The sequence below is a fragment of the Populus alba genome, chromosome 12 (assembly GCF_005239225.2).
Source record: "Populus alba chromosome 12, ASM523922v2, whole genome shotgun sequence".
NCBI lineage: Eukaryota > Viridiplantae > Streptophyta > Magnoliopsida > Malpighiales > Salicaceae > Populus > Populus alba.
Window position 1 is genome coordinate 2,111,651 of NC_133295.1, and position 13,244 is coordinate 2,124,894.

At 33.2% G+C, this 13,244-nt stretch overlaps 2 protein-coding genes across 4 annotated transcripts; one reads left to right on the plus strand and one right to left on the minus strand.

Moving 5' to 3' along the window:
- The first annotated feature begins 885 nt into the window (after positions 1-885).
- LOC118033141 (acyl-CoA-binding domain-containing protein 2) lies at positions 886-4,896 on the plus strand. 3 transcript variants are annotated; one of them, XM_035038010.2, is made up of 6 exons: positions 886-1,506; positions 2,050-2,155; positions 2,270-2,373; positions 3,118-3,209; positions 3,834-3,931; positions 4,386-4,896. In XM_035038010.2, the coding sequence occupies exons 1-6, from the start codon at positions 1,019-1,021 to the stop codon at positions 4,554-4,556; spliced, it is 1,059 nt and encodes a 352-aa protein (XP_034893901.1). In that variant the 5' UTR covers positions 886-1,018; the 3' UTR covers positions 4,557-4,896. The 3 variants fall into 3 exon arrangements, with proteins under 3 accessions (XP_034893901.1, XP_034893918.1, XP_034893908.1); XM_035038027.2 differs by having other exon boundaries at positions 2,273-2,373; XM_035038017.2 differs by having other exon boundaries at positions 2,050-2,152.
- A 270-nt stretch (positions 4,897-5,166) lies between these two features.
- On the minus strand, positions 5,167-8,356 carry LOC118033134 (luminal-binding protein 5). The gene is made up of 7 exons (XM_035037998.2): positions 8,218-8,356; positions 7,496-7,763; positions 7,172-7,386; positions 6,349-7,071; positions 6,091-6,245; positions 5,922-6,004; positions 5,167-5,823 (listed from the first exon to the last, which is right to left on the minus strand). Exons 1-7 carry the CDS (start codon positions 8,276-8,278, stop codon positions 5,322-5,324), a joined length of 2,007 nt encoding a protein of 668 aa, XP_034893889.1. The 5' UTR covers positions 8,279-8,356; the 3' UTR covers positions 5,167-5,321.
- Between the last annotated feature and the right edge of the window lie 4,888 nt (positions 8,357-13,244).

Sequence of the window (13,244 nt, forward strand, 5' to 3'; positions counted from 1 at the left end):
TTCTGATAGTTCTCATTCTTAATTACTATATATATGAACAAAAAAAAATGATGTTATTGTTCCTTTTAGTTTATTATTATTAATATGGGTGTCTGAGCCAGCTTGTGTATATCTCGATTAATTTTACGAGTCCTGAAATTAATAATAATGTAAGTCTCCAGTGACTATCATATTAGTTATTACAGAACTCAAACCTGAAATTATAAGAAAAACAAATTTTTTAATCTTAAATTTTTATTACTAAATCACCTACTATATATAGTTATGATAAAAATTTTATTGCTTATAAAGGTGGAAGAGGTGAGAAACTTTGTGAAAGTGATATTATATGCGACGGGTTTTTTTTTCAGTGGCTATTGTGGTTTTTATCATTCAATTTTTAACTGTTTCTATTAAGAGAAATATATATATATATATATATTAAAAATAAATTTTCAAAAAAATATTTATTATTTTAATATATTTTCAAATAAAAATTACTTAAAAAATAATCATTATTTAAATTCAAAATCTAGCTCCATCATAATTTCAAGTTAAATAAAAATAAATATTGACTTAGTTAAATTGATATTACTTTTATAAAAATATTGATTAAGATTAAATTTTAATAATGCACTATTTAAAGTTAAATAAAAAAAAATATGAATTTGATTAAAGAAGATGCGGAGTTAAATTCTAATTTAAAAAAAAATAGTATAATTATTAATTAACCTGAGTTAAGTTGTGATTCTATAAATTAGTATTTCAATTTATTTTTATTTTTGATTCCGCGACAACTACAATACCAAGACAACATGTATACATACAGTTGACTCTCATTGTCACCATACTTCATTGAAGGACGTTATTACCATTTTGTTTTTAATAACAAATAACTATATTATATTATGAAGAAGAACAGAACCAGTAACAATTTGCCAGGCGCCAAACCCTCCCTCCCTCCCTCCCTCTTTTCCGGCTTCAAAAACCCAGAATCAATTCTAGGGTTAGGGTTTTGTTAAATTCCTTACCATTTTCAATGGCAGATTGGCAACAACTGCTTCCGTCAATCTTCATAGGTCTTCTCTTCTCTTACCTCCTCGCCAAACTCATTTCCATCGTCGTTTCATTCCAAAACGACAATCTCCATATCACACGAAACCCCCAATCCCCCAAACCCCAATCCACCACAACCCCCACCACCCACCACCACCACCAACACTCTCACGGGGATTTTGATTCGGTGGTCGCAGAACAAGGTAGTGTGCGAAACGACAGCCTGTCAGGGAATGATAGCGTCGGCGAAGACGACGACGACGACGACTGGGAAGGTGTGGAGAGTACGGAATTAGATGAAATGTTTAGTGCTGCGACGGCATTTGTGGCGGCAACTGCGGCGGATCGGAATTCGTTGAAGGTATCGAGTGATTTACAGTTGCAGCTTTATGGGTATTATAAGATTGCTACTGAAGGTCCTTGTACTAGTCCGCCTCCTTCTGCTCTCAAAATGACTGCCCGGGCTAAATGGTAATTTATAGAATTGATTTTAGTGGGTTTTTAGTTTTTGTTGATTTTTTAAGGTAGATAATGTACTGGGTAAGTTGGTGAGATTATGATGGATTAATTAGAATTGTAGTCCAGGTTTGATCAGGGTTTGAATGTGTTAGTCTATAGTAATTAGGAGGTAGGAAACAGGTAAGAAAGTTAATTTGTTGTAATTAGTATGTAATTTACTTGTAATGTGGGCGGTGTGGGTTTCAGCAAGTATGTGGGTTTGTTTGTTTATGTGTTTATCTCTAAGGAGAATGAAGTAGGTATTTGAAACTAGACAGGTTTGCTTTGGGTTGTCACTAATGATATGCACGGTCTGTCAATGAATTTTACTTTAAAGGATAGCTATTAGCTATATATGGGTAGTTGTTTAGAGGGTTTTGAGTTTAATTTGGTTCTTGTTCATTTGTTAAAATGGGTGTCAATTCTTACAGAATAGTTCTTGGGGTTGAATATTATGTTTAGGATGTGAACAATTAGTGGCTGGTTGATTTTGAATCGTTGGGTGATTTGAACTAGGCAAGCGTGGCAGAAATTGGGTGCTATGCCACCAGAAGATGCAATGCAGGAGTACATTGATATTGTTACAGAGCTGTATCCTACTTGGGCTTCTGGCTCTACTGTGGTGAGGTTTAGCCTTATTATTTAGCCTTTTTCCTTATCTTTTCTTCAATTATGTAGATGTAATTACTTTCATTTGGATTATGTATGTTTATTTCTTAAATGTATGGATGATTAGAAGAGCAAAGGCAGAGATGGTGACGGACAGAGCACGGATGGCAAAGGACCTATGGGACCGGTTTTCAGCACTTTTGTCTATGAGGAGGAATCAGAAACTGAATTGTAAGGTTCTTTTAACTTCTATGCAGGAGGCCTACTTAATCTGCATGTCTTTAGGTCTTCATATGATCACTCAAATAGCTCCTTTTTAAGGGTGGTGCCCAGGATCTTCATGTGATTGTATGCTAGCATGAGTGTGAAAAGTATAGGCAAGTTCATGTTGCTTTGGCTCTAATCCTATGACATGCCATTTTTCCTGTGTGTGAATTTTGGTGGAATGTCTAGTAAATATCTTGATCAGCTTTCCTTGAGAAATTGGTTTTTTTTGTAGCATAGCTTGTAACCTGTATTTATACCTAGTTAGGTACGTTGCTTCATAATGGTACCATATGTTGGGATGAATTAGTGTTTTGGAGGAAGTTACAAATGTCTAGTAGATGGCGCTACTGAAAGTGAGGTGCAGGAATCTTCACTTAAGTGTGGAGTGGAGCACTTTAAGGCTGCGTCCAGCATTTCTCAATAACCTGATGTCTAATTTACCAGTTTGGTGCTAATAATATGACAGGGGTTGGGAGGATGGTTAAATGTGTCAACCAATGAAGCATTGACTGCAGCAGCAACAATTTCAAGGGCATTGCGATGTGTTCCATGATGAAGTCTATGCTTGTATGAATGGTGTCAATAATAATTGAAATATGTAGATGCTGTTTAGTGACCATGTTATTGATACTGTCACCAAGAGTATCTTTATAAATGTCATAGGCACACAGGAAACAAGCTTAATGGTTTGTTGTTCCCACTTTTCAGGAAAATGGATGCCATTCATGCCTTTGCCAGAGAAGGAGAGGTGAATAATTTGCTCAAATGCATTGATAGTGGTGTTTCTGTGAATTTGAGAGGTTTGTTTCTCTGTTTTATGCTCTTTTTCCTGGTCATGTGTGGGCACTGAAATAAATGAATGGTATTAGACCGGTGTCATGAATAAATTTGTCACCTTGATTGCATGGGTGTTTACTTGTTAGTCAAATTGAGATGTCCTGAATATAGCCTTCAAGCATGCTTGCACCCAATTTAATAAGTCATTATCGAGCTTACCATGCTTGGCAGAGCTTTAGCAATGCCGGGTGCCATTAAATGATGCAATCATATTCATAACTAAGAAGCTTGCCAAGATTGTCTTACTGGTTAAATTCTTGACTGAAACTTGCCACTATTTTATTGTAACTAAGAACATATTCTCAGAAATAAAACATGCCACTATTTTGTTGTAACTAAGAAAAGATCTGCAGTAATAAAAAAACGTTTTGATTGGAGGTCTATAATTTTTCCCTTTTATGTGATTTGATGTGAGGTCTATGATTAAAAAGCGACTGGATTGAAAAATTGTATTTCCTGATATCAAGTTAACTCTCAATACGGAAGTGGGCTTGGCAATGTTTTACAATATTCATAACTGTAGCTTGTGTGGTGTTTGTTCTTTTCCTTGAACCAATGAGATTTCTAAACACTTTAGATTACTGCAGATAGTGAAGGCCGGACTCCTTTGCATTGGGCTGTAGATCGTGGTCACCTTGATATTGCTGAGGAGCTTGTTGGAAAGAATGCTGACATAAATGCAAAGGTACAGTAGATGTTTGAGGCATCTTTTTTGAACTGTCTTCAATTCTCTGGTACTATTACTTGCTAGATATCATACAAATTGAAGTGCTAGTAGTTTTCAGTAACTAATGTAATAAATGTCCCTTTGCTTTTTACTTGAATTTCTAAAGTTTCTATCTCAAGATTAGAAATGGGCATCCCTTATTGGGGTCCTGAAAAAGATTGTCCATTGTCCCACATTCCATAGAATTTGTTGGTTTCAGGCCTCATTTCCAGCGGTGGTATAAGGCAATGGCCCTGCTTTCTCTCTCTGAAAAAAGAAAGCATTTAGTGACGTAGATTCTTTGCATGAACACCTGCATTACTGAACTTGTTTTGAGATTTTCCTTGTGTTTTAGGGTGAGATGACATGGAAATTCTTTCTCATTGTTGCTGTTCTGATTATTGCTAATGGTCTTAAGTTTTTTTAATGGCAGGATAATGAAGGCCAAACACCATTGCATTATGCTACTGTCTGTGAGAGAGAAGCAATTGCTGAATATCTCGTGAAGCAAAATGCTAATACATATGCGAAGGACAATGATGGCCAGTCTGCCCGTGATCTCTGTGAGTCGGACTGGCCTTTTCTGCGAGGTGTGGCATCATAGACTGACTGGCTGCCTGTTTATTTTGTGGTTCCTTCCAGTTAGTCTTCTTGACAAATTCCCTGCAACTGTACATGGCTCCAACATATAACCTTTTAAATTCTCTTGCCTTCCCATATTTTACGTAAAGAATACGAAGGTTGAGTATAGAGGGTCGTTAAATGGCATGACATGCTTTGCCTTTTGCCAGTACATCATTGGTTTATAACTCAGTTGTAGCCCTCATCCTGTTTTTTATCCTCAGATGTTTGTTGAGTTCTGTGTGTTGCACGCAGATGGAACCATTTGTATTTGCTTCCTCGCCACCGTCAGGAATGGTGGAAATAGTATTTTCTTTGTAAAATTGGCTGCTTTCTTACAAGAAAAAACACAAATTATCACTGCAAGTCCATGTCTTTGTTCTCCATTGGGCCTCATGGCTACTCTAAATCCAATTGTGTGGATCTTGCTGTATATGAGATTAGATTGGAGTGAAGTGAAGGATCGTAAGTTTAGAGCTACATTAAAATATTTTAAAAATATATATAAAAAAATTGAATATACAGAGTCTCGTAAAATATTTTTATCTCTTAGGAAGCTATTTCTATTTCTCGTTAAACAATGGTAGAAGCGAAAAACAGGGAAGAAAATATAATGCTATTTTGAATTCTAAGATGTGATCCTCTACGCAAAAATGAAGAAAGAAACCTTACTAAACACCCCTTTTCCTGTCTCGCGATCAATCATTCTAGCGTAAGGAAGTAAAAAAAAAAAAAAAAAAAGGCATCTTTAAAGCTCATCATTTGAGTCATCTTCATCTCCTGCATCTGCTGCACCTCCCGGAGCTCCACCAGATCTCTGATAAGCAGAAGTGATTACGGGGTTGCATACAGCTTCCACCTCCTTCAACTTCTCCTCATAATCTTCTTTCTCAGCGCTTTGATTATCATCTAACCACTCGAGGGCCTCCTTAACGGCTGTCTCAATCTTCTCCTTCTCATCAGCCTCTAACTTGTCCGCCAGCTTATCTTTGTCATTGACCTGGTTCTTCATGTTGTAGACATAGGTCTCCAAGCTGTTGCGGGCGTCAATCTTCTCCTTGACCTTCTTATCTTCCTCTGCAAATTCCTCAGCTTCCTGAACCATCCGTTCAATCTCCTCCTGACTGAGCCTACCCTTGTCGTTCGTAATTGTGATCTTCTCAGATTTTCCCGAGGCCTTGTCTTCGGCCTTGACGTTTAGGATACCATTGGCATCAACCTCAAATGTCACTTCAATCTGAGGAGTTCCTCTGCTCGAATAAACAAGCCACATCAAGTTAGCCGGTGAAGAACGGGTAATCACCATGAAAATGAATCCAAGAGATCGAGCATAAGAATCAGAACAAACCTTGGAGCTGGGGCGATTCCAGATAAATCGAATTTCCCTAGCGACCTGCAATCCTTTGTGAGACTCCTTTCACCCTCAAAGACCTACAGTACATGATCACATTAAAACAGCTAATTTCATATGCAGGCCTCTGTGCAAACAGATGAAAACTGAAATTATGCTGGTATACCTGAATAGTGACAGTAGTTTGCTGATCCTGGTAAGTGGTGAAGGTCTGAGACTTCTTAGCTGGTATGACGCTGTTTCTTGGGATCAACTTGGTCATCACCCCACCAACAGTTTCAATACCAAGAGTAAGAGGTGCCACATCCAACAGAAGTATATCTGGAGGAAGCAAATTAGATCAAGACATTACAGTCAGTGAGCTTGGGATCTCGTCGATTCGAACTCCTAATTCAGTCGTATTAATGGCATGAAGAAAGATTACCTTTGGTTTCATCGCCACCCTCTCCGCTTAAAATGCCTCCTTGAACAGCGGCGCCGTAAGCAACAGCCTCATCGGGGTTCACACCCTTGTTGGGCTCCTTCCCATCAAAGTAATCCTTGAGAAGCTGTTGAACCTTGGGAATTCTAGTGCTTCCACCAACAAGAACAATTTCATCAATCTGGTGTTTCTCCAATCCAGCATCCTCCATGGCCTTCTTAACTGGTCCCATGGTCTTTCTGAACAGGTCATTGTTCAGCTCTTCGAACCTAGCTCTGGTAAGTGGTTCAGAGAAATCAACGCCATCAAAGAGAGACTCAATCTCCACACGGACTTGATGCTGGCTACTCAAAGCTCTCTTGGCACGCTCACATTCTCTCCTTAGCTTTCCAAGAGCTCTGTTATCCTTGCTGACATCCTTTCCATGCTTCTTCTTTATCAACTTAATAAAGTACTCCATAATTCTCTGATCGAAGTCCTCACCTCCCAAATGAGTGTCTCCATTGGTTGCAAGCACTTCAAAGACACCATTATCAATGGTCAAGATACTAACATCGAATGTGCCGCCACCAAGGTCAAATACAAGAATGTTCTTTTCGCCACCCTTCTTGTCCAAACCATAGGCTATAGCAGCGGCTGTTGGTTCATTGATAATCCTCGCAACTCTCACACCGGCAATAACTCCGGCATCCTTAGTAGCCTGCCTTTGGGCATCATTGAAGTAAGCTGCAGAGTTCAAAAAAATCACTAAAGCCAATCCTCCTCAACCATACTTTACCAATTCCTAATCGAAATTGCTTTAAATTGAAAAACATTATCACTTTACCTGGAACAGTTATAACAGCATCCTTGATTTTCTTTCCAAGGAATGCCTCGGCTGTCTCCTTCATCTTTGTAATAACCATGGCACTAATCTCCTCAGGGCTGAAAACCTTGGTCTCCCCATCTTTAATCTTGACTTCAATGTAAGGCTTTCCATCCTTGTTGACAATCTTGTATGGAAAAAGCTTCATGTCCTTCTGAACTTCTTTGTCGCCATAACTACAAACACACACACACACACACACACACAGAGATTAGAATCTCAATCACGTAACAATCATTCACACACAAGCATGCATACAAAAGAACTATGAGAGAGAGCACATACACTCTTCCTATAAGTCTTTTGACATCAAAGATGGTCCTCTCAGGATTAGCAGCTGCCTGATTCTTTGCAGCCTCACCAATCAATCTCTCACTGTCAGTGAATGCCACCCACGACGGCGTAATCCGGTTACCTTGATCATTGGCTATGATTTCAACATGCCCATTTTTGTAAACACCAACACAAGAATATGTTGTTCCAAGGTCTATTCCTATCACTGTCCCCAACTTGGTGGCCTCCTCTTTTGCTATAGAAATTGCTAACAAACTCCCTGTTCACAGATTAAACTCCCTTATCAATAAAGGAAGCAAGAATCTCAATCACAATCTTAAAAATCAATTTCAAGAGAAAATACACAGGAAGCATGTTATTCAACTTCTGCTGTGATTCAATTTCATTTATAAACAGAGAAAAAAAATGCTATAAGGAAAAAAATCATTCCCTTTGAATTCGGTATTTATTAGCATGATTAAAATAATAATAAAATAAAATAAAAAGATAGACCCTTTTGCTAAACCATTTTCCAAATTCATTCAAAAAAAAACTCAAAAGATAAAACACGATAATAAGAAACACCGCAACACATCATTAACGTTTCAGAAACTTCACTTTCTTTTACTTTCCTCTACTTTCTCACCATCCAAACACAAGCAAATATAAACAAAACCAAAAACAAAAACAAAGAAAAAGGAGTGAAAAAAACTCAAGAAAAACTGAACACTTACCAAGCAAAAGAATTGCCACTACCATAAAAGAACCTGCGCGATGCTTCAATGAAAACCCCATTATTGCTTGTCTTGAATGACAACAGATAAAGATTTTAAGTCTCTCCTTTCTACTTCAATTGGTGTTTTTTTCCTTCTTTTGGATGATTTTCTGTCAGGCACCAGACATGCTTTTATAGTGGATGGAACATGTCACAGTGCTGACATGGACCAATTATAATTCAGAAAAAAGTCTGTTAGAACTTTGAACTATACTTCTTGGGAACATGTCACAGTGATGACGTGGACCAATTATAACTCAGAAAACTCTGTTTAAACTGTAGTTCTAGTTAACATGTCACGGTGCTCACGTGGACCAATTATAATTCAGAAAAAGTTATGTTTGATGTGGCTTTCGGAGAAAAAAAGGTTGGTTATATATTTATTTATTTATTTTAAGCATCTAACTGCACCAGTAATAATTTAAAGGGTGTTATTTTAATGGAAAAATCATGTAGAGTTATTTTAAATTAATAGTGAAAAAAATTAAGTAGAGTTTCAAGAAAGACAGGACGGGGAATTGAAAATTACTTTCAATACAGATTAAAAAGACATACATGTTTGCACAGAAGAAGAATATATAGACCTTCGTTGTCATCCCTATTAAGGTTTTGTTTATCTTTGAAGTAGAATCGTATTTTTTAAGAAATGTTTTTTAAAAAATAATTTTCTGAAATTAATTCTTTTAGTATTTTTTAAATTAATTTAATATAAAATTTTATTTTAATATATTTTATTATTTTTAAATAAATAACCATTACAATAATATAAAAATAAACATATTTATTAACACAAACTTGCGCTGTCACCGTGTTTCATTGAGCATCGATACCATTATTATTTTTTTTAATAATGATAACTAAATGTTATTATTTTTATTTGGTCATAGCTCATCCAGTCGTTCTTCTTTTCTTTTCCTTTTTTTCTTTTTTCTTTTTTTTTCTTTTACTCCTCAATGCAAAAAAGAAAAAAAAGTGATATGCAATTTTTTTCTCTTATTTTTTCATTTTCTTTTAAATTGTTGTATAGAAAAAAGATAATTATAATCCATCAGTTTGCCTTTGACATAATTTCTCGATTTTATCTTTATATATGCTAATGATATTCAAATTTAATACATATGTTATTTGTTTTGAGTTTTTTTTTCAATTTTTATTTTATTTCAATATTGTCTTGCATAGCATACTTCAACATCTTTGATCTTATCATTATATCTTAAGATTTTCACATATCATGTATTTTATTAATTTAGAGTGTGTTTGGTACTATGGTAGCTGTTGTATTGTGGTTGTAATTTAATTAAAAAATTTATAAAAAGTACTTTTAGTTGAGGTTGGTTTGGAAAAAATATATATTTAGTTAAAACTATAGTTGAAATTGAAATTGAACAAAAAGTAATTTAATGTGTTTGGTTAAGAATGCTTTTGAAATTAATGTTATAATATATATATATATATATATATATATATATATATATTGATAGTTTTTAATTTAAATATGTAGATTTAACTATTGTTATTACATCATAAAATAAATAATATTTTATATCAAATATTTTTTATTATTTCATTAAACTATCTATAATTCCATTACATATGAAATACATTCGACAAGAACTACAGTTTTTATAAAATTTTTAAGAGCGCAACAACATCAAGTAAAATATAATCAGGAACACAATTAAGATTGTGATCAAAATCTGCAAATACCACGTTATCGAGCGATCTCCGTCTAATTTATATAGTATCATTGAATAATGTTTAACACTAGTTTTTTGAATAAAACACAATTAAAAATAAAAAAAATAATTTTTTTATTTTGCTGGGTTGGATCCAGTTCAATGCATTTTTAGTTTTAAACTAAACCCGGTTCGATTGGAACAGTGAAAAATATCTCCACTGTTCATATGAACAATAAAGGCATGCTCTACTATTTATTGAACATTGTAACGACGCTCCACTGTTCACGTGAATAGTATAGCATGACTACAGTGTTCATATGATTTTTCCACACAAAAAGCAGCTTCTTATGATTTTGGTAAACCTGAGGCACAACCACAGTTTATGGTAGGTCCTACGAGTAAAAAAATATATTTCTTACAATATCAAATAATAATAGTTGTAGTTATGGATGAATCTTACCTGCAGCCACAATACCAAATAGCCACTCAACCAACCTTATCAAATTATTATTTAATTGAAATTATCTTATGATCGAGCATGTTGTTAGCATCTCATGATTTGAGTGCCTTTACCGTATATTTAGAGCTTTGTTGTTTATTTAATTTTTCAAATTACATCTATTAAGAAATATTGGGGTGAACTAAACTAACGTATATATATATATATATCGATTTTAAATTATATTTTTTTGCAATCTTGTTACTTATTAATTGAATAAACCTGCTTTTAGGGGATGATGATGACTAAAACACAAAACAAAATTTTCTTTCAATTATAAAAAAGGTGGGTTATTTATTTATCATTATTTTGAAGAGGAATTTAAAGAGAGTTGCTTCAGCCAATAAAAAACTCGAGTTTTGTGTTAGGATGATCTTCACCATTGATTTTTTTTTTTAAAATGGTATCTCTGTGGGTCATTTATAGAAATTAGAACTTGAGAAGAGTTTACCAAAGTCATTAAAAGTGGGTGAAAAAAAAAATGATTCATACACCTTAATACCTCACATAAAATCATGAAAAATATTCCATGTTTGATAATTTCATAATAAAAAAATTTCTTGAACTCTCTGTGATCTTCATTTATTCTTCTTATAATTGGTGGTAAAAAAAATAAATAAACAATTTTAATCGAGTATGAACAATCTAATTATTAAGATTTAGAATTTTCTCTTAGAAATATTAATTTTAAATACTGAAAAGAGATTGCATGAGGAATGCAATAATTCTCTCTCAATTCTATAATCCAAAATATATTAAATCTTAACTAACCCGACATATAATAATAAAATTTTATGAATGTGACTTATAATTCTCTTAATCGCCTTAAAAATAACTTTAACAATTTTTTTTTTTGAAATAATCCCTTTTATTAAAAAAAAAGAATGGAATTCCATGTACAAATGGTTTAACTTTAAGGGCTAAGCTAGCTAATTAAAACCACACAAATTTGGGTAATTAGTTTACAGTTATCGTAGTTAACATATATATTCTCACAAAAAATACATTGTTGATATTTGTTTCTTGCCAAAATTTTCATTAATTTTTCAGAATAATTTATGTATGTAATTATTTTATCATTTCTATGACATGGCAAGTTTGTATGTAGTTTAGCCAATCAAAATCTGGATTTTGTGTTGGGATGATCTTCATCATTGATATTTTTAGTGGTATTCTGCGGTTCATGTGATTGAACTCATGAGAGTTGACAAGAAATTGGAAAAGGGAGCGATTTTTTTTTTTATTATTATTTTCCTTTTCTTTTTCAGGACACAAAAACCATACAATTATAGTAAAAAACACATGAGAATATTAAATTTATATGAGACATGCCGGTGGAAATTAAAAAAAAATTCAATATTCAATAATATTTTAATATGTTCATTTCAAAAATAATTTTTTTAAAAAATAAAAAAAATATCATTTTAATACATTTCAGTAAAATAAATATTTTAAAAAATAACTATAACTATATTTTCTAAACAAGTATTTAGTGGTATTATATGAGTCGTGTTGTTGAACTCAAGAGAGTTGACAATAAAATGAAAAATGAAAGAGGAAGGGAAATTTTTTATTCTTTTTTTTCAGAACATAAAAACCATACAATTACAGGAAAAATAACACATGAGAATATTAAATTTATATGAGACTCTCTGGCGGAAATTACAGGAATCCAATATTCAAGTATGTTAAATAATTGTTAATATGCTGGTGAAACACTCTAATTAATTAAGATTTAAATTTTGCACTTCAAAATGTTAACTTGAAATGCTGGAGAAATATGGGATTGCATTTATGAGAATAAATACTCCCCATTCAACGACCCAAACTACATTAAATCTTCATTGAATCAGATATATAGTGCAATAAATGAACATAATATAGTTGGTTTGGCAATCATTGAACATAAATGAACATAATGCAATATATGTAATAATTTTTCTAAAAACAAAATAGATAACCTAGTTAATTCATATTAATTATAATTCAATTGATTAATTATGGTTTTAAAAAATTCATTTTTCACTGTATTATAGTTATAAAACTTGGCCTAATATATGATATGGTTCACAACTCGAATCACATATCGAACATGTCATGTTAAAATATTTTTATTTTAATTATTTTAAAGTAAAATCAATATTATTTTAATTTTTTTTAAAAAATTAAAAATCAAATCAAGTCTTACCTGAATTTTGATTGAATCAATCATATTTGATACTGTCAATTTTTCAAAAGATATATATATATATATTTTTTAAAATCAAAATCTATAAAATAATATTTAGTTACCATCTTGGAAACGGGAAAATATATCTCCTTATATTTCTTGTTTTTTAAACTAAAAACTTTACTCTGAATCTTTTATTTTTACTATATTTATTGCTTTAATTTTGGATAGTAGCCAAACAGAACCCAAAAAAAAACCTCTCATTGCTTTCCAAATCATAAGCAAACAAGAAATGTCGGATTATGAATCAAACCAACTGGACCCAAGTCACACCTCTACAAAGACAGCCCAGACCAACCAACCACCGTTAGATTAAAGTAAACAGCCATCAACAAATAATCTTAGCCATTGGATCAACACACAACTCTCACTCGCATTGACATAATCCTGGAGCCCACACTCTAGCTTCCTTCGTCCAAACTTCAAGTTACTATACCTAAACCCCAATAATTTCCAATCACCAATCATGTCCGTCAGATGCGATGACTTTTTTTCTCACTTAAACTTTTGACTACAGATAATTTAATAATGAACAAACTACACTCAAGCCCTCCAACTATCTTACATATTTTATTGAG